At 45.8% G+C, this 21,491-nt stretch overlaps 1 protein-coding gene across 1 annotated transcript; it reads right to left on the bottom strand.

The window, feature by feature from the left end:
* Positions 1-3,614: 3,614 nt before the first annotated feature.
* Positions 3,615-12,330, bottom strand: LOC135095502 (hemicentin-1-like). Its single transcript, XM_063996365.1, has 9 exons — positions 12,196-12,330; positions 11,233-11,490; positions 10,642-10,838; positions 9,195-10,337; positions 8,228-9,088; positions 7,722-7,918; positions 7,130-7,292; positions 6,419-6,754; positions 3,615-5,720 (listed from the first exon to the last, which is right to left on the bottom strand). The coding sequence occupies exons 1-9, from the start codon at positions 12,261-12,263 to the stop codon at positions 5,551-5,553; spliced, it is 3,393 nt and encodes a 1,130-aa protein (XP_063852435.1). The 5' UTR covers positions 12,264-12,330; the 3' UTR covers positions 3,615-5,550.
* Between the last annotated feature and the right edge of the window lie 9,161 nt (positions 12,331-21,491).

The following is a 21,491-nucleotide window of genomic DNA, read 5'->3' as shown; positions in this document are numbered from 1 at the left end:
AGCACTGTTCAGGGGATGCTGTGAACTTATCATTAAACCCAGCTGCGACCTCCCTGAACGTTTCCCTTTGTGTCTCACAACACAAGGGGGCAGTCACAGCCTGCCCTCTAAAGACAACTCTCTTCCTCCACACAAAACTACAAGCACCTAATAACACACACACCCTTCACTTAAAAATTTTAAAATCATCATGGCGACTCCTACACCAGCCTCGGAATTCCCATCTGGGGAGGGGACCATAAAATTAATGTCCCCAGGTCGGACTGCCTTTCTGTCGACGACCCTATGTGTCTTGACATTCCCCTCAACTTTTTCTTCATTAACTTCTGCAACATTCGCGGTCTAAGATCTAATTTTCAATCTGTAGAACACCACCTCTCCTCTTCTAAACCTCATCTTCTTTTCCTCACTGAAACTCAGGTGTTTGAGGCAACTGACAGTAGCCCCTTTTCTGTTCCTTCCTACTTTCTCTATCCTCATTTTCGATCCAAAGCTGGATGCTGCGTTTATGTGCGTAATGACTTAACCTGCTCTCGTGCCCACACTCTTGAATCTTCCGAGTTTTCCACCATCTAGCTACGACTACAGAGTCACTCTCATACTAAATTTATCTGTGCTGTATACCTCTCACCTAACTCCTCTGATTATAAGAAATTCTTTGACTACTTAACTTCCAAAGTGGAGCACATTCTGACCCTCTTCCCTTTTGCAGAGATCTCCATTCTTGGAGACTTCAATGTTCACCACCAGCTTTGGCTTTCCTCTCCCTTCACTGACCATCCTGGTGAACTAGCCTACAACTTTGCTATCCTCCATGACCTAGAGCAATTGGTGCAACACCCTACTCGTATTCCTGACCGTCTTGGAGATACTCCCAACATTCTTGGCCTTTTCCTGACCTCTAAGCCTTCTGCTTATGCTGTCACCCTTTCTTCTCCGTTGGGCTCCTCCGATCACAATCTCATATCTTTATCTTGTCCTATCGCTCCAATCCCTCCTCAGGATCCCCCTAAGCGAAGGTGCCTCTGGCGTTTTGCCTCTGCTAGTTGGGGGGGACCTGAGGAGGTATTTTGCTGATTTTCCTTGGAATGACTACTGCTTCCGTGTCAGAGACCCGTCTTTGTGTGCTGAGCGCATAACAGAGGTGATAGTGTCTGGCATGGAGGCGTACATTCCTCACTCTTTTTCTCGTCCTAAACCTTCTAAACCTTGGTTTAACACAGCTTGTTCTCGTGCTATACATGATAGAGAGGTGGCCCACAAAAGGTACTTAAGCCTTGCATCACCAGAATCTCATGCACTTTATATTTCTGCCCGGAACCATGCCAAGTCTGTTCTCCAACTAACCAAAAACTCCTTCATTAACAGAAAATGTTAAAACCTTTCAAGATCTAACTCCCCTCGTGATTTCTGGCATCTAGCCAAAAATATCTCCAATAACTTTGCTTCTTCTTCTTTCCCTCCTCTATTTCAACCAGATGGCACCACTGCTATCACATCTATTTCTAAAGCTGAACTCTTCGCTCAAACCTTTGCTAAAAACTCTACCTTGGACGATTCTGGGCTTGTTCCTCCCTCTCCTTCACCCTCTGACTACTTCATGCCACGTATTAAAATTCTTCGCAATGATGTTTTCCAAGCCCTCGCTGGTCTAAACCCTCGGAAGGCTTATGGACCTGATGGGGTCCCTCCTATTGTTCTCCGAAACTGTGCCTCCGTGCTTACACCTTGCTTAGTCAAACTCTTTCAGCTCTGTCTGTCAACATCTACCTTTCCTTCTTGCTGGAAGTTTGCCTACATTCAACCTGTTCCTAAAAAGGGTGACCGTTCTAATCCCTCAAACTACCGTCCCATTGCTTTAATTTCCTGCCTATCAAAAGTTTTTGAATCTATCCTCAACAGGAAGATTCTCAAACATCTATCACTTCACAACCTTCTATCTGATCGCCAGTATGGGTTCCGTCAAGGCCGCTCTACTGGTGATCTTCTGGCTTTCCTTACTGAGTCTTGGTCATCCTCTTTTCGAGATTTTGGTGAAACTTTTGCTGTTGCTTTGGACATATCAAAAGCTTTTGATAGAGTCTGGCACAAAGCTTTGATTTCCAAACTACCCTCCTACGGTTTCTATCCTTCTCTCTGTAACTTCATCTCACGTTTCCTTTCTGACCGTTCTATTGCTGCTGTGGTAGACGGTCACTGTTCTTCTCCTAAATCTATTAACAGTGGTGTTCCTCAGAGTTCTGTCCTGTCACCCACTCTCTTCTTATTATTCATTAATGATCTTCTAAACCAAACTTCTTGTCCTATCCACTCCTACGCTGATGATACCACCCTGCACTTTTCCACGTCTTTTCATAGACGTCCAACCCTTCAGGAGGTAAACATATCACGCAGGGAAGCCACAGAACGCTTGACTTCTAATCTTTCTAAAATTTCTGATTGGGGCAGAGCAAACTTGGTATTGTTCAATGCCTCAAAAACTCAATTCCTCCATCTATCAACTCGACACAACCTTCCAGACAACTATCCCCTCTTCTTCAATGACACTCAACTGTTCCCCTCTTCTACACTGAACATCCTCGGTCTGTCCTTTACTTATTATCTGAACTGGAAACTTCCCATCTCATATCTAGCTAAAACAGCTTCTATGAAGTTAGGTGTTCTGAGACGTCTCCGCCAGTTTTTCTCACCCCCCCAACTGCTAACTCTGTACAAGGGCCTTATCCGTCCATGTATGGAGTGTGCTTCACATGTCTGAGAGGGTTCCACTCATACTGCTCTTCTAGACATGGTGGAATCAAAAGCTTTTCGTCTCATCAACTCCTCTCCTCTAACTGACTGTCTTCAGCCTCTCTCTCACCGCCGCAATGTTGCACCTCTAGCTGTCTTCTACCGCTATTTTCATGCTAACTGCTCTTCTGATCTTGCTAACTGCATGCCTCCTCTCCTCCCGCGGCCTCGCTGCACAAGACTTTCTTCTTTCTCTCACCTCTATTCTGTCCACATCTCTAACGCAAGAATTCTCATCTCTAACCAGAATTCTCAATCATTCATCCCTTTCTCTGGTAAACTCTGGAACTCCCTGCCTGCTTCTGTATTTCCATCTTCCTATGACTTGAATTCCTTCAAGAGGGAGGTTTCAAGACACTTATTCATCAATTTTTGACCACTGCTTTGACCCTTTTATGGGACTGGCATTTCAGTGGGCATTTTTTTTTATTAGATTTTTGTTGCCCTTGGCCAGTGTCCCTCCTACATAAAAAAAAAAAAATCTCTCAATATAGTGTATATAACCCTGAGAAAAATTCATGAAATATATAAAATCAATTATCAGTAAAACATGAAAACTTAATTTTGACCTGTTCTGTTTTATTTCTTCCCTTGAATGATTTTTGTAGAAATCCCATTTTAAAACCATTAATTTTACCTTAATGCTTTTTCTCTCCCTGTAGTATTCTGTTATCAGTCTCCCTTTATTCCACCACACCATTATATGAAACTATATATCAGGCTGGTAGTCCCATAAATTCAGACAAAGCACCATACACTCACACACATCACTCTAACTCTTGACACTGGTGCACACCCCTTCAAATACAGTCAGCAAAACAATGTTAAAATTATGAAACTTTATTTATAAAATCAAATTTTTTACATGAATCTCTATAAACTCCATATGCACATTTCAATGACAGATCATGAAGTTAGTAATGGTTATTCAATGAGTGTGGGTGAACCATGCACACTTTAAACTTGCACAACACTTATGAAAAGCCCTGAACACCCATACATAAGTAGTAATAAAAAGCCCCTATACCCATACAAGTAGTAATAGTATAACAGTAGTTCACCTTAAAGAAAGTTGGCTGACCATCTGGTGAGAGTTAACATCACCTCACAATTTAGCAAAGAGTGATCTAAAGGATATAAATTGGTCCTTCAGAGTGATTCCATTAAGTAAGAAAAGAACCAGTTAGACATGAATGGCTGATGCCTGAAGGCTGTAGGCTGAAGGCACCTTGATGGAGCACACTGTTCTGTACAATGGCTGGTCTGCATGCTGCTGCCTCATGCTCATCACCAGGCAGCAGTGAGTCAACACTTAAGTCTAGAGTACTGACATGGTTCTCTGTCCACGTGCTTTACAAGCAAAGTATTCTAAGCATATTTGTACATGTCTGGTGAGATGGCCAGCGTCAGGGGAGTGCATGGGATCAATGCCCACGGATCAAATATAATTTTCTCAATACTGAATCAGGAAAGTATAACAGAGAAACTGAAAATGAGAAAAGAGGAAGATATTGCCGAGTTCATTATCTTTTTTTACTAAATATGGCAAACAATAAATTCTTAACAAGGAAGAGGTAAGCATTCATACAAATTAGCAATCATACACATTACCTCTTCTGTTAAACAAATAACTGTACATGCATTTTAAATTACATATGTATTACATAATATATTTATATATATGTATATATATATAAATTACAAAAACAAGACACAGTCTCATTTGCACTTGAGATCACAATGACAATTGTTACTCAAAACTTGGACCATACTATATTAACACTTTCAGGCAGAACACATAAGCAAAAGGTTACGACATATGCGGTCTCACATATCATCCTTTCACCACTTCCGAAACACACCTCCACTCGGGTCTCAAGCTTCGAGACAAAGGCAGCCAGTATCACAGGTCATGCAGGGTGGGACCAGGGGTCCGACCCACTGCATTGTGGTGACTGGTGCACACCACTTGTGACCAAGTTTGAGCTTCACACACACTGCTCACTCTTTGTGCTTTGTACTCGAGAACTTTAAGTCCATCACAGAAGTCCTCACTTTGCACATACAAGTCTGTGTGAGCAATGACACTTAACTGTTTTCCAGTCACAGCACTTAAGATGTCATCACACTTCTAACTCCAAGCACAGTTAACTCCACAGCTCCATCTGTCCTCCACTGCACTCCACTGTCCATAGACTCAGAACGCTTCTTGTGTCATCTTCAGTGATTCAGACTAGACATGAGCAGGGGCGGTTTAAGGACCTTGTCTTTTCTTAGCCAGTTTTCAACACTGGCCCTTCATGATTAAAGAGAAGAAGAAAGGGAGAGTACATACAAGTCACCAGGACTCGTGTGGTGTTGCAGAATCTTCCCCGGTGGTTTATTGCATGTACATCCACAGCTCAAGTCTTGAGGAGTGTTGATGAAAGCAGGCAAGCTGGCAGCCACACACACTCTGCCAGCAACTGTTTGATGGCATCAATGTTTTCCGTATTAACAAGTCTGTTTTTATGGCGGTAATCATGCCACTTTAGGCATGATAACAAGGATTAAGCTTTGGATATATATATTCTTTCTCAGTGATGTTTCCACCACTATTTAGAACATGCTATCCATGGCAAGTTAGAGATATACACATGGTGGTCAGCATGAGCCCTGCATCACCATTGTATCTAATGCTCAAAGCTTCCTTGTTGGTGGTTCAGGTGTTTAAAGCACCTGGAAATAAGTGTGTAAATCTGAAAACATGCATTTCTCTCCTCAGACAATGATCTCCCTGATGATGCGTCGGTTGCGGGAGTTGGGTGTTGAGTAGCCGGACTCCAGGGACTCATCAAAGCTGATCTGTGGCTTGTTCTCCGGGTTCATCTCAGCAGCGCCCTGGTCATAGTGCTCCATGTAGGGGTCTGGCATGCCACTTACGTCGCCGTCTGAGGGGACGAGGAAGAAGCTTTGTTATATCTCTATGTGTAAGAGAATTCCATCATATGAGTGGTGTGGATGTGTGAGTGTGAAGGTTGTGTGTCTAGCCTTGGTATATGCATGATGTATGTATGGATGAAAAATTGTTACAGGATGTGAATTCTATTTTGTGACTGTACTTTAAGTAATGAGATCATGAGAAATTTATGCATCCAATTACTGTACTATGATGTGTGATGCACTTAGCTCTTTTCTTAAGCATCATCCCATGTATTTCAAAAAGAACCAGTTGAATGAGGAAAAAAATAATGTATCCACAAACATCTATTATAGTATCAAACTTTACGACTTCATTAAAAGAAATAATAAATAAGTAAATCAAATAAATAAATAAACAAATAAATAAAAATAAATAAATAAATAAAATAAAATAAAACTAAACATAGACTTCAACTTTGTGAATATCATATGAAAGACCCAATTGAATTACTCTTAAACACCTTCTGAATCCATATTACCAAATTACACCATCATTTCCTACTACAGTATCTCACAATTTCAATAAAAAAATAAATAAAATAAAAAAAATAAAATAAAACTTAAACTTCAACCTTGCAAATATCCAATGAAGGACAGAAATTAATTACTCTCACACCTTCAGAATCCAAACTACATCAACAACACTAACTCAGCACATGGGACTCACCAATATGATCAACTCTCTTCCTCTGCTTGTGCACTGCATTGTATGGGTCATTGTTGGCAGCATAGTTGGTGCGGGAGCCGGGGTAGTCTTCCATCATGCTGTGCCCTTGGTAGCCGCTAGCTGGGTAATGTGAGTAGTCATCGTAGCCTGAGATCCCGTAGCCTCCGTGCACCATGGGGTCGTACTGGTAGCCTCTGGAATCTTGGGACATGTGTGGGCTCATGTGTGTGGTCATCTGGGGGTCACCATGGCCCTTCACTTGCCACAGGGAGTCTTGGGAGTTGACTGAGCCACCGTTGTTGGAGTTGGAGTAGCTGTTGTCCATGTATCCCATTCCTGGAGGGGCAGAAAGAAGGGGTATTGATGTTACATGCTGGAAGATGGGGATACTTGAAAGAAGATGAAAGGAGAGTAGCAGGAGGAATGAAGAGCTAGGAATGGTACAATGAGGAAAATTATGAGAAGTGGAAGAGACTCATAAGCCATATAAATGAAATGATGATGATTAAACATGAACTACATTAATGCAAACAACTTCTCTTCCAGTTTTCTTTAATCTGATATTCATAACCATCCATTATCATTCTGAGCATTGTTGGAGTGAATGGGAGAGACTCAAACTATTTGTATGACGATGATAAATAAATGTGAACTATACGATCACAAACAATCATTTTCCAGTTTTCTTTACTCCAGCGACTCACAACATACCATTATTGTTCTGTGTGTTGTTGATGTGTCCATTCTGGGAGTAGTTGTGGTATTGCTGGGAGCTGTAGATGGCAGTCTTGGAGGGATCATCCAGGCCAGTGTCCATGGAGCCGTCCAGACCCTTGTTGTCCATGCCCACTGTGTAGTAAGGTGGTGGTGGTGCCTGGTGGGGAAACAATACCCAAGTCATGAATGGGGACGTGACTCTATATTTCAGCCCAAAATTGAATAAATAAGTAAAAAAGTGAAATATAACAAAATAGATAAACAAAATTAATATGTAAATAAATAAATAAGCAAGTAAATAAATCTTCAGCCTTGCCCAAATACAAGTGAATCATAATTTCTGAATGAGTTAGAATCCTTAAATCAAGACCACCCATAGATTTCATTTTTTCCTAATCAGTCCTTTTTTTCAATAGTGTTTCTGAAGTAAATTTTGCATTCATGAATAATAAATAATAAATCTGTAAATCACACATTTGTAAATCACAAGTCAAAAGTGAAATTTTTGGTATTCAAAGGTTTTGGCAGGATGGTGTTTATGCCCAATAAGAGAAGACAGGCCAGCACCACTCCTTGTCTGCCTCACCTGCTGCGTCACCACACTACGATGGGCCACCTCCATGTCTGCTGTCTTGTTCTTCAGCTTGTTGTTCCTGCGCCGACAGCAGCAGCAGCACACGAAGATCAGAGCCACCAGGGCAACAAACACGACGCAGCCGACAATGATTGCCACCATGTACTGCATGGACATGGTCTGGGTCGGCATTGATGGGCGGTAGTCAACTGTGGGAGAAATTAAATCTTTAGTGAGCATTTATAGCTTTAAATTTAACATTTCAATTTTTTTCATTTTATATGGCAAGGAGACTAGTTAAGGGCACACACACAATGTAAAAAAAAGGGAAAAAAGACTGGTCAACTTGCCAAAGAAAGAGTAAAAAATTAAGTATATCAGATGTGTTTTGATACTCTTCTGAAACAGTTCAGGTTGTAAAAAGGAGGCAAAAAAGACAAAGGCGGAGAGTTCAGTCATTACTTTGAGAATTATAAAAACAATATGATCACAGTGTAACTCTTCCAATCATGTCTTACCCTTTGTGCCATCACGATAGTTTCCACAGCTGGTTTCCACAAAGATGGAGCAGAACCGGATCCTGACTTCCTCAGGCTCCTCCTCACCCACGTACACTTCACCGTGGTCCTGAGCGCCACTATTGATGGGCACCATGTTCTCCATGGGGGTCCACTTGCCTGTGCCATCCCTCAGTTCAATCTGGGCCTGAAGAATCAAGTCGGTAGGCAACACACGGAAGCTCACAGTGTTACTCGATTTTTCAAAGTACACTTCCTCTGGCTCTGGGATGGTGTCCACATCAATCAGGGTTGTGGCATCGATTGGCTCAGAGAAGTCGCTCTCTCCCATCATGTTGCCAGCCTTCACACGCAGTTTGAATGCTGTCTGCTGTGGAAGGGGCTGGATGGTGCAGGGGTTTAGGGTCTGGCAGTCATGGCTCATCATCTCCCCGGTCATGGTCTCTGCCTGCACATAGAATAGAGTGTTTGCAAAGCCTCCGTTGAAGCTCTCCTCCCACGCCAGCTCAATGAAGTGGGTGCCTTGGTTGATGATGTGCAGGTTGGTTGGGTGCTCCGGCCGCCCTTTCTCCTGCAGTGTGATGATAGTCTTGTGCTCTCCCAGAGTGTTGGTGCCCTTGCAGGTGTAGCTCCCGTAGTCTGCCTCAGTCACACCCTTGATGGTCAGCACAGAGGCATACACGTCATCATGCAGGGCCGTGTCATTGACAGAGTAGTGGGTGCCGTCAGACTCAATGAAGTTAGGGCCGAGGGACCACTGGAACCTGGGCTGAGGGTATGCCTGCATACGGCACTCCAGCTCGGCATCTTCCTTCAGGTCAAATGCAACTTTGTTTGCCTTGTGGACTGTGATTGGAGAATCTGCAAAAAAGAAAACAATTTATTACTAAAAATCAATACATCTATAATACTGAAATAACATTAGAATTCAGAAGTTTTAAGAAAGGACAATAATGCCGAAACTTACGTTCCACCCTGAGGAGTTGTGAGCTGGCCACCTCCCGAGCATCATTCTTGAACACACACTTGTAGGTGCCTCTGTCTGTCGGCAACAGCTGGTTGTCATTGATTCTGTGAGGACCTCGGAACTGCAGAGTGGACTGAACTGTGTGCACGGTGTTCTGGCCGACAGAGGACTGCTCCACTAAAATATTGTACAGCCCATCAGCAGGATTGATTTCCTCATCGTCCTTCAGCCAGCGGATGGATGGCTCAGGCTTGCCCTGGGCGCGGCAGGTGAGGCTCAGGTCTGTCTTGCCGATGCGGTGGATGGCTGTCTTGGGCAAGTCCTCAAGGATGCGAGGAGGCTGGTGGACTTGAACCCGGACTGAGGCGTGAGTGCCTTTACCGAGGCGGTTTGAGGGCTGGCAGTAGTAGGTGCCCTCATCAGTGAGGGATGCCCGGGGAATGGTGTAGTTGGCTCCCAGGGTGAGGGTGGAGTCAGAGTCGTGTCGCCACCAGCGGTAGGTGGGCATAGGCCAGCCTGGTGGTTCAGCTCCGCAGGTGAGGGTTGCCTGCTCCCCCTGCACAGCAATGGCCTCCTTTGGGGTGATGAAGGTCTTGCCTGGCGCATGGCGGACCCTTACAGCCACGGTTGCATTGCCCACCCGATCGCTTGGCTCTCCACCTGTGGGGTTGAGGATGTTGACAGCGCGACACACATAGTTCCCCTGGTTGACGGCTGACACACGGTTCAGCCTCAGGATGTCTATGCCATTCTGCCGGAATGAGTCGTCTCCCTCCTTGAGCCACTCAATAGTCACTGGTGTAGGGTTGGCTGTCACATTGCAGGAAATAATAACATCTTCTCCCTCATCCACATCCTTGCTGGAGATGACCGACACGCGAGGCCCATACAGCACATCCAGTGTCACTTCAGCCTCTCGCAGTCGCCCAAGTCCATTGTCTGCCTGACAGACATACCGGCCGGCATCATCGAGGGAGACACGTTCAATCTTGAGGTTGCTAACGGTGCCTATGAAGCGTCCCCCTCGGGTCCACCGCACGTTGCTCACTGGGGGCTTAGCATCTGCTGAGCACGTCAACACAGCTGTCTGGTCCAGCTCCACACGCAGCGGGTTCTCAGGTCCTATGGTGATGCGAGGGTAGTCTGAAGGGAAAAACAGCACCATTAATATGAAGGAAACAAACTGTAGAAGTATGTTTTCAAGAGACTATAGTACAAAAAGTAAGTCTTTTAAGAGTTGTAGATGATAAGAAGAGCTGACTACCAGTGAAAGGGTTGATATAGGGGATATGACAAGAGTGATGGCAACAATAACTTAACTTATTCACTTTGGTTTTATGTGAAAATCTCAGTTGCTAGAAATGACATGACAGAAGCACTGATGAAAAGTACATACAATAAAACACTAATAAATCCTACGCCACTACAACTGTTTCCCGGTCCTTACAATTGACGCTGAGAGTGACGACAGCCTCCATCTTCTCTGAGTCAGTCAGTGCCCTGTTCCAGATGACACAGCGGTACTGCGCCCCGTCGTCATCCTTGCCAGGGTTGATGGTGAGCACAGAGGTGGTGGCAAAGTCCCGTCCTCCCCCAGGTTTCAGGACGCTCTGCAGCTTCTGGTCTGACCCAGAGCGATACCAGCTGGAGAGACAATTGTAATGAGATCTTTATCCATTTCTTTTGTTAACAATGGACATAGAGAGACAAAGAATATAAGGTTAACTTCATCTTTGTTAAGCTACAGAAGTACGAGTACACTTTTCAGAAAACTGACTCATGTAATTTTTTTTTCAGTCAGCGTTATTCATTTTATACTGATGCTCTTATAAAATTTTACTGGAATTAACATCAGTAATTTTTTGTTCTGAAGTCATCCATTTCCTATAGATGTTAGAAGTTGTTATAAAATTTCACTGGAATTATGTAACGTGAAGTGTAGTTTTCTTTATGTTCACTGTTTCCTCTTCATATAGATGTTCTCATAAAATCTCACTAAAATTAATATGAAGTGAAATTTTCTTCAGTGTTTCCTTACATGATCTGAGGGTCGGGGGAGCCGCCCTGGGAGGAGCACACCAAGTCGATGGGTTGCCCCTCGGTAGCCGTGGGCGTCTCAGGGTCAACCCTTGGACTGCCTGGTGGGATGAGCACGGTGAGGTTGACAGTGGTGGTGTGCAGGTCAGACCCGGTGCCGGCCTCCTTGAAGCGGCACTCAAACATCCCGTTGTCCCGCTCGTAGGTGGCGCGGCTGATGGTCAAGTCATAGCGGCCCTCATTCTGCACTAGGTCCACTCTGTAAGGATACGTGTGGGTAAGTTATTGTGTTCTTTGTTAGTACTGGTATTTTTTTTTTTTTTGATGGATTGTCTGTGGGTGTTTTTGATTCTGTGACACTTGTTTTTATGCCAAGATGTCTTATTATTATTATTATTATTATTATTATTATTATTATTATTATTATTATTATTATTCCTACTGCTATTACTAAAATTACTACTGCTACTACTACTACTACTACTACTACTACTACATAAATAGGAAGGCATGTTTCGTACAGTGACTGCCACGTGTAGGTCAGACAGCTTGTAGCTTCCCTTATTTTCTTATGTTCTTACTACTACTACTACTGCTGCTGCTGCTGCTGCTGCTGCTGCTACTACCACCACCACCACTACTACTAAAACTACTACTGCTACTACTACTACTACTACTATTACTACTACTACTACTACTACTACTACTACTACTACTGTTGCTGCTGCTGCTGCTGCTGCTGCTGCTGCTGCTGCTGCTGCTGCTGCTGCTACTACTACTACTACTACTACTACTACTACTACTACTATCAAAAGTTTTAATATTACTAAGACTACAACTACCAACATCATCGTCAATATCACTGTAAACTACGTATGCTGGAGAATCTGGAAGAAAGTGAGGGACTGTGATGCAAGAATCAGTGACCACCACCACCACCACCACTTCTTACGCATCAACTCACTTATAATTCGGGTCAAAGGGAGTGTCACCGATGGCGACGTTGTCCTTCTCCCCGTTCCTTTGCCGCATCCAGTAGATCTGCCTGCCCGTGGAAAGCAGAGCGGGGTTGTTGAGGCGGCACTTGAGGGTGACATCCTGGCCCTCGCGCACGTCGGCCACCTCCTCCCTGTTATTGGCCCGCGCCAGACCCACTCCTGGAATGCAAGAAAGGGATATGTTTAGTGGATAGGAAGGGTAATAAAGGTAGACACATTATAACTGGATGTGGTTTATGATGACACACACACACACACACACACACACACACACACAGAGATAGACAAACAGATATTCTATTCACCACAGCTAGGAGTCACAAAATACATTAGATAACCATAAAAAACATAATTCCATAAAGTACACACACACACACACACACACACACACACACACACACACACACACACACACACACACACACACACACATACACACCATATGTAGCATTACAACATCAAGGTTCAATAAAACAACTTTATAGCCAGCATGTAATGAGCGCCCAAAGGCAGTCAGTCAGCTGTCGGGTCTCGTCGGCCCTGCGCGGGGCGACTTTCTAGGGCGGCCTCATCATGCCCGGACAATGCCGCACCGACGCCTATTGTTCCGCGATGAGAAAACTGAGAGCGAGTCCCAACACCCGCCACTCTCTCCGACACTTGTCACTGGACGCTCAACACTCAACACCTGCGTCACGTAACACTGTTGTAGCTTCCTTGCAACACACACACACATCCACCACGGCGCCTCGCTGTGCTTCTGTTCCCCAATAAAGGCGAGAGGAAATTCCACACTTAAAAGGAGAGCAAATACCGCAGCGTCGATGAAAATAAACTTGAGAGGTGCTATTTTACACAATCGTGCAGAGGCCACTTAAGGCCCCCGCGCCGAACAAGTGGCTCACGTGATCTCAACTCTGAGGATCTCGAGAGCTAACAAGCCTTCCCGCCCACCCCTCTAGTCTATCATCCTGAAGTGTGCAGGGAACCTAAATAACAGTTACTTCATATATTAAGAGACAAGATAAGAATAACCGATCAAGCAACGTATTAACCATTTCCTTTTCACATCCTGGTGCGCTAAGGGCGGCGGCATGCAGAGGTGGTGCCAGCTGAGCGGTGCCGCGTGGTGCACACTCACTAGCACCAGCTCTTGATAAGATTAATGAAGCAGCAGCGTTCACAGGATGATGAGGTTGGAACGTTAGAGAATAAAGAGGTAAGTTCAGGATGGAGAAAGCCTTTTAAATCTACGGAAAGAGCAATGGCGACAAATCTTCATTTTTTTTTAACACACTTTCCTTGCAAGACCGAGACGAACAAACTGACTCAACAAGAAGGAAATAGACAAGTTCAGGATAGAGAAAGCGTCTGGGACCTAGATAAAGAACAGTGACGACAAATCTACATTTTTTTACACGTTACTTTCGCTGCATGACCGAGAGAGACGAATAAACTGACGGAACGAGAAGGAAACACCATTCTTGTACAAAAAAGGAAGTGAACCCTTTCACTTCGTCAGGTGATGGGACGTGCCAGAGTGGTGTATGCGGGGCGGATACACGACCCTGCCTTGGTACGCGAGGACCGCTGTGGCCGACACGTGTAGGCCATACCACGCACTGCCGGCTGATCTCATGACTTCCAAGCGCGAGTGACCAGGTAAACAAGAATATAGATGTAGAAAGTAACTAATTAAAGCTGCACAATGGATCATGAAGCCACGTGAAGGCAGCTGTGTTTTGTCATAAGACGCACGTTCGTTCCCCTCGCTAGCGGCGGCGTCCCCCTTGTCTTTCCTCCTCCTCCTCAGACCGGCCAGTTTCACTCTCCCACGACCCTACACTGACGGGCCATGCAGCAACGATCCTCGAGACACAATATACCCGGGTCGTCCCACCTTATTCGGGGCCGGTATCGGGAGGGAGTCGAGAGCGTTATCGCGAGGTGTTGGGTGTCGAGAGGGCGAGGGGGCCTTGAGTGGCACTCGAGAAGGAGGCTTTGAGGTGGTGCCACTTGAGACGGTTGTGACCACTCTTCTGGTGCCCAGCGACGCCCGCCTGCACTTGTGTTGCTTATTGCAGGGTTGTATATTGTGTGTAGGGAGAGGGGGTAATGCTCTCTCTCTCTCTCTCTCTCTCTCTCTCTCTCTCTCTCTCTCTCTCTCTCTCTCTCTCCCAGGTATAAAAAAAAAAAAGAACATATAGGAATAACAAATGATAGAAGACCTCTTGTGATAATATACACTACCTAAAATTACCTAAAAGACTCCTACAAACTTCACCACAGTCAGTAAGCAAATGTTCCAGCTTCTATAACCATCTCACGTGCGGCATACAGCACGTGAGGCAAGGGTACTGTGGATGCAGCGGGCAGCACCAAGGCACCCACTTAACACACACTGACCTGGATATCAAGGAGGGAGAGACGGGAGTACTCGTAGATCAAGGGAAAGGAGAAGAGGGATGCAGAAATGAAGGTAGGTGGTAGGGTGGAGACGAACGGGAGGAAGTTGAGAAGGAAAACAAAGATAAGATTTCCTGATATCAGAGAAAGAGAGACGAAACCGGGAGAAGGGAAAGCAAAGGACGAATAACTAAAGGAGGGCGGTAGGAGAGACACGAGTGAGAGGTTGAGAAGGAAGACACGAAAAAAAGAAAGATGACATTTCAGTAACTGCGAGGCCTTAAAGGAAAGAATATATGAATGAAGACAGACGGGAGGATTGACGAGCGGGAGGAGATCCAGAAGGAAAGCACAAGAAGAACAAAGACAAGGCTAAGTAACAATGATGTCTAACCGGACACCCATCCCTCATAACGCTTCCTTAGCTCGTCCTTGCATTAATTTTCCCCGTACGTGAGAACCTTGACGCTCCAGGACTTACTAGCAGCCTGGCAGTCCTCCTTCTCCCTTCACCCACGTCCCTGCGCCAGCCGATTCGCATTCACGGGGAGGAGAAGGAGAGGAGGAGCGGCGCCGGGCGGGACAGATAGCGGTCAGAGGCATCATAACTTTGAGGCTCCATTGTCACGACGCTGAGTTAAGAGTCTTCCCGGAGGAGACTTTATAATGCAAATGTCATGAATGGAGGTCCCCGCACACCGCTGTTTTATATTACCGCTACTGTAGTGTACATAAGCCAGATGGAGGTCAGCCTCTCCGTTAGCTGTCTGGTTATTTAATAATTTTTCTTGTGTTTTTGTGTTCAGAAGGCACAGTGCTAGGTGGGGGAGTGAAGGGAACTATGGAGGTGTGTGTGTGTGTGTGTGTGTGTGTGTGTGTGTGTGTGTGTGTGTGTGTGTGTGTGTGTGTGTGTGTGTGTGTGTGTGTGTGTGTGTGTGTGTTAGGTGAAGTGAAGAGAACGGAGTGTGTGTGGGTGTTAGGTGATAGAGTGAAGGAAATGAAGGGAATGTGGGTGTTAGGTAGTGGCGTGAAGGAACTGAGGGAGTGTATGTGTGTGTGTGTGTGCAGCGGCCAGACCCAGCGAAAGGAAACGTCGAGGACAGGAAGGAGTGAAGGGAAGGGAGGAGGAGGGGAAGGGGAGAGTGAGGCCCCAGGCGACTACCGCTCCAGGATATTACAAGCGTGGGGGGAAGGGGTGTCTGGAAGGGGAGAAGAGGAAGCAGGTGGGGAGGGGTGGAGGGGGACAGGATGTCAACACACCAACACACCAACACACACCGCCTTCACCTGCCAGACCCTCCCAGACAGGTGTGTGGGATGCTGGGACAGGTGTGGTTGGCCTGTGGGAACACCTGATGCGTGGGGGCACCCTGGGGTATGCGTACTGGGAAATTAAGTGTCATTACCTAACGTACTTTCACCCCAGCGCTGAGTCACACCTCGGCAGACTGAAGAAACGGATGCAGATGAGACATTGTGAGGCTGAGGATCCGCGTCTTATCTCGACAACAGGCTTTAGTTGAAGTTCCCGAGGTTTTGAGGTGTTTTCATGACTCAAGTGATCGTTTGGTAAAGATTCCGCATTACCAGTGGAAGTTCCTGGGGGTTTTCAAGTGCTACCGTGATTCTAGAGATAGTTTACCAAAGATTTCTCATCATCAACGAGAAAAACACCATGAGAACCTGCCTAGTCATCTGCAGTCTTTGAAAATAGTCCTCGTGAGAACCAAAGCGTTTAAGAGCCGGATTTGAGTACAGACGAAAGGGATGAACACTGGATAGCTGGACAGGGATGAGGGAAGGCGTGGCGGAGGTGCTGAAGTGCAGGGCAGCGCAGGGCAGGACGAGGGGCGGTAGAAGCGATAGGGAGCGATAGGCGGCGCCCCTGCAACAGTGAGAAACAAGACCCGCCGAACGTCACCGAATACGAGAGAGATGATCGCCAGATACGGGCCGCTCCCCTTCAACATCCTCGTCTCCCTAGCCATCTCATGTGCCATCTCAGCGGCCCACTCCCTCCTCGGGTCACGCCGCGTCTCCTCTCTGAGCCCCTCGCTGCCCCAACACGCCCGCAGCCACGGACACTCCTTCCTTACCCTGGAAACTCTTCAGCCCGCTCGTCCCACGCCCAACAGTCGTCCCCCTCCAGTTGTTGGCTTGTTATGACTAGTGTTATGTTTATTTCTCGTACACAAAGGGGTGTTGGTGTGTTTGTGCCTTGTTCTGGCTTCGGGTAAGATTGATAAGTTGCACTTCAATGAATGTGCTCTTTTTTGTATGTGATTTTTCATGTGAATAAAGACGAGATAGAAAAGTATCATGGTGAGATGTAAATATATGCTACTACCAGAGAGAGAGAGAGAGAGAGAGAGAGAGAGAGAGAGAGAGAGAGAGAGAGAGAGAGAGAGAGAGAGAGAGAGAGAGAGAGAGAGAGAGAGTCCGCGCAGTGACACGCCAAAATGATAAAATTCAACAAAAGATGAATTGGAAAGAAAAGTCTGGCGGGAAAAGATTGACGTTCTAAGAAACACCTCCTTTGTGCCATGCTTCTCCCCCTTCCCCTTCCCCCTTCCTCCTCCCCTACCCTTCACTGACCCTTCCCTTACCCTTCCCAGCCTCAAACTCCTTCCCTTCCTATTCCTAACCCAAGAGTCCAAAAGTCCCCGTTCCTTCACTATTCCTTCACCTCCCTCCTCCTTGTTGCTCTCTCCACACCAACGCTTAATCCATCATCATCATTCTCTCTCTTTCTCTCTCTCTCTCTCTCTCTCTCTCTCTCTCTCTCTCTCTCTCTCTCTCTCTCTCTCTCTCTCTCTCTCTCTCTCTCTCTCTCTCTCTCTCTCTCTCTCTCACCTCCACATTCCTTTCACCAAACATCACGTGTCGCCTCTCAAAGAATACATAACATCTTTCTCCTCCTTCTTCTCCTCATCCATCACAACCTCCACCACACGACTTACTCTAACACGTCCCCTCAAATTCCACCACCACCACCACCACCACCACCACCACCACCATCACCTCTAACACTGCTCCACAATTTTTTTTCTTCTTCTTCTTCCTCCTCCTCCTCCTCCTCCTTCATCCATCATCCACTTCTGTCAAGCTGTCATCCCTCTTTCTACACACACACACATACACACACACATACACACACACACACACACACACACACACACACACACACACACACACACACACACACACACACACACACCTTCGTTTTGCACTAAATACATGGAGTCTTTTTATCATCATTAAAAATAATAGTAATAAAAAAAGGAGGTTCTATCATTATTTGTATCATCTGGAGCATACGTGACGCTGCAACGGGAAGAGGAAGAGGAGGAGGAGGAGGAGGAGGAGGAGGAGGAGGAGGAGGAGGTGGAAGATGATTAAGAAGAATACAAAGAAATGCGAAGGAAGACAAACAGCAACATAGGAGGAGGAGGAGGAGGAGGAGGAGGCGTAGGGATTATGAAGGAAAATACAAAGCCGTGAGGGGGAAGGAGTCATTATCTGAGAACCGTAATAATAGTGTTCTTAGCCTCGCCAGGGTGTTCTTGTGTCCAGACCAGGAGGAGGAGGAGGAGGAGGAGGAGGAGGAGGAGGAGGAGGAGGAGGAGGAGGAGGAGGTGAGGGAGGAGGAAAATGATGGATAACTATGATAACAAGGAGGAAAAAATAGTGGTGGTGGTGGAAGATGAGGTAGAGAATAATAATAATAATAATAATAATAATAATAATAATAATAATAATAATAATAATAATAAGAAGAAGAAGAAGAAGAACGACAACAACAACAACAACAACAACAACAACAACAACAACAACAACAACAACAAACACATCACCATTACCACCACCACCACCACCACCACCAAACAAATCTCCAAACCGTAAATGAGAGTGACGCTTGAGTGGCTGAGAAAAGAAAACGGAGGAAGAAAACGAAGGAAAGGGATGAGATTTTCAACGCTCTTAGCCATCCTTGCGGCCTCCTCCTCTTCCTTCTGGTCTTCCTCCTCCTCCTCATCCACCTCTCCAAGACTCAAGAGGCAAGAAGAGATTAGCGGTGTAGGCTCCCATCCCTCACAGCCTGGGAACCTTGCTTTCTCCAATGATTCCGTTCTCAAGGCGAGGCGAGCGAAGTGACCGTGCCAGGCTAGTCTACGGAATATCTCATTACTCGCGTGTTTGTGTGTCCTCCCTCGACTACTTCCAAGAGGCTCTGCTGGATGTTATTTGGGGGGGTGGGAGGTTCTGATGGAAGTTACTGTGGTCTTCAAGGTTCTGATGTGTGTGTGTGTGTGTGTGTGTGTGTGTGTGTGTGTGTGTGTGTGTGTGTGTGTGTGTGTGTGTGTGTGTGTGTGTGTGTGTGTGGTCAGTCAGTGTTGCTTGTGTTAAACGGCGCGAAAAGAACCAGTCACCACCACCATTATCACTTCCACCATCACCACCACCACCACCACCGTCACCTTATGCGGGCCTGTTCCGGTCATCACCTTCCGGTCATCATCCCTCCCCCTCCCCGAATCCACATAAGCCCCATTAAGACCTCCTGTGTGCCGCACCAACGTAATGACGCCGAGACCCCCTTTCAGGAAACAGACTTAGGTGGCCCTCCTGACGGCACACACACACACACACACACTAACGTAAGTAACTGTTTGCTGACACTCAACAATACGGGAAAGGTAGAATGGGTTAGGAAGAAAAAAGGCCTGAAATAGAAATGAGTTTTAAAGTTGAAGGGGAATAAAAATAAGAACCAGAACAAGAAAAAAAGTAGTATTAGTAGATGATAAAGAAGAAAACGAAGTGGTACTAGCAGATGGAAAAGGAGACGAAAAATAAGAAAAAACAAGAAAAAGCAGAAAAAGAAGAGAAGAAGAAACGGAGAAAAGAAAAAAGAGCAAGAACAAGAACAAAGCACCACCACCACCACCGCGAACAACAACAACAACAACAACAACAACAACAACAACAACAACCACCAGATAAGAACACAAGGGAAGCTCCAAAAAAGCCGGCAGGCCTACACATGGCAGTCCCTGTGCACCAGAAAGAGGTCGTTAGCACATCAACATTCCTGAGACACACTTAGTTACGCTGAGAGGAGCAAAAGTTACGAGTGTGTGGTAAAAGTCGTGTACTGAGGGACTCCTGACTTTGGCAACTTAAGATCAAGGGGAGAACTGAAGAAAAATAAACAGCAGCTGATTTGTTGGTCCTTACGAGGCTGTTTTGGATAAAGTAAAAGTTTGTGGTTAGTTAAAGACGAAATTTCTCCCTCTCTCTTTCCTCTTTCGGTTCAGTAAAAAAGTTCCTGTGAATAACTACATCGGAAAACTCTCTCTCTCTCTCTCTCTCTCTCTCTCTCTCTCTCTCTCTCTCTCTCTCTCTCTCTCTCTCTCTCTCTCTCTCTCCTTATGTCTCTTTGCTAGCAACGTCGTATCTTTTCTTTTTTTCTCCCTTTTTTCATGTCTTATTTATATTTTGCTTGGTTTGTTCTCTCTCGCTCCTTTCTCTCTCTCTCTCTAGTCATCCCACGGCCGTCCACCCAAACACAGCTCGCTATCTGGCGCCCCTAACTACAGGTAGAGGCTCTACCTGTAGTTAATCCCGCCGTACCTGTACACTCCGTCTCTCCCCGCCAGTACAAAGCCTCGCCCAACAATACAGCTATCGCCCAGACCATCTCCTGCCCAGTTAGACCCGCAGCCTTATCCACGAGTTATCTTAAGACCAGGCAAATCCAGGGTTCTCTGTCCTCCTCTTCTTCACACACCTGCACCACCACTACTACTAACACTACTAACACTACTAATTCAGTCTTGTCCTCTTCCTCCTTTGCTTTTTTTTTCTCCTTCTTCTCTTTCTCTTTGTCCTCTACTTCCCTTCTCTTATGATAAGTAAGGACACCACCACCACCACCACCACCACCACCACCACCACCACCACCACCAGGGTTTAACTGTAATTCTTCTATTTGTGTTTTCCTCTTTTTTTTCTTTCTTTTTTCTTGTGACTCTTTGCTCCCAATCTCGTATCTTTCTTTTTTCTTGTTTTATTTATACTTTGCTTGGTTTGTTCTTGTATTTCTCTCTCTCTCTCTCTCTCTCTCTCTCTCTCTCTCTCTCTCTCTCTCTCTCTCTCTCTCTCTCTCTCTCTCTCTCTCTCTCTCTCTCTCTCCACGAAAGGCATGATGAACGATGGATGATGAATGATGAGAAGTGAGAGAGGCTAGCTACCCTCACACACACACACACACACACACACACACACACACACAAAGATACCCTACCTTGCCTCTCATTCACTCTAAGACACACAACCCCGCCACTCATCCCGGTCACCCCTTGCTATATCCCTGCCCCTGCCCCTGCCCTGATACCCTGTCCCAGCGTCTCTGTCACCCCTTGTATCTCTCCTTTCCCTGCCGACCTGCCAGTTTGTCCCTCAGTCCAGCAGGGCAAGCTAACAAACACTGGTTACACTAAGACTTGACCACCAAACTTGAGCCTAGCGGAGTGTTGGGCATTCCTGCGCTGACCCAATGAGTGTAGGTCTTGATGGAGGGATCGAATAAGTGGGTTCCCGTGTGTCGTGTTGTGAGGAGACCAAGAGACGAGAAGGCGAGGAGATGAAGGGACACTGGGTCGTTGTGGTGAGGCTTGGGAGTACTTACGAAAGGACAAGGCTGATGAGAAGGAGGATGAGGAGGGTTCAAAGCAGAAAGGGGAAAAATATTGATGAAATGAATGGATGAAAAGATTCCAGTGTGTTTAAAAGGAGTAAAAGAGAGTAAAAGGAAGGGAGCATACTGATCAAGTAAATGAAGGAGGATTGTTCT

Source organism: Scylla paramamosain, chromosome 3 (assembly GCF_035594125.1).
Source record: "Scylla paramamosain isolate STU-SP2022 chromosome 3, ASM3559412v1, whole genome shotgun sequence".
Lineage (NCBI taxonomy): Eukaryota > Metazoa > Arthropoda > Malacostraca > Decapoda > Portunidae > Scylla > Scylla paramamosain.
The sequence above is the reverse complement of the archived record's forward strand: the minus strand, read 5'-3'. Positions and strand labels throughout refer to the sequence as shown.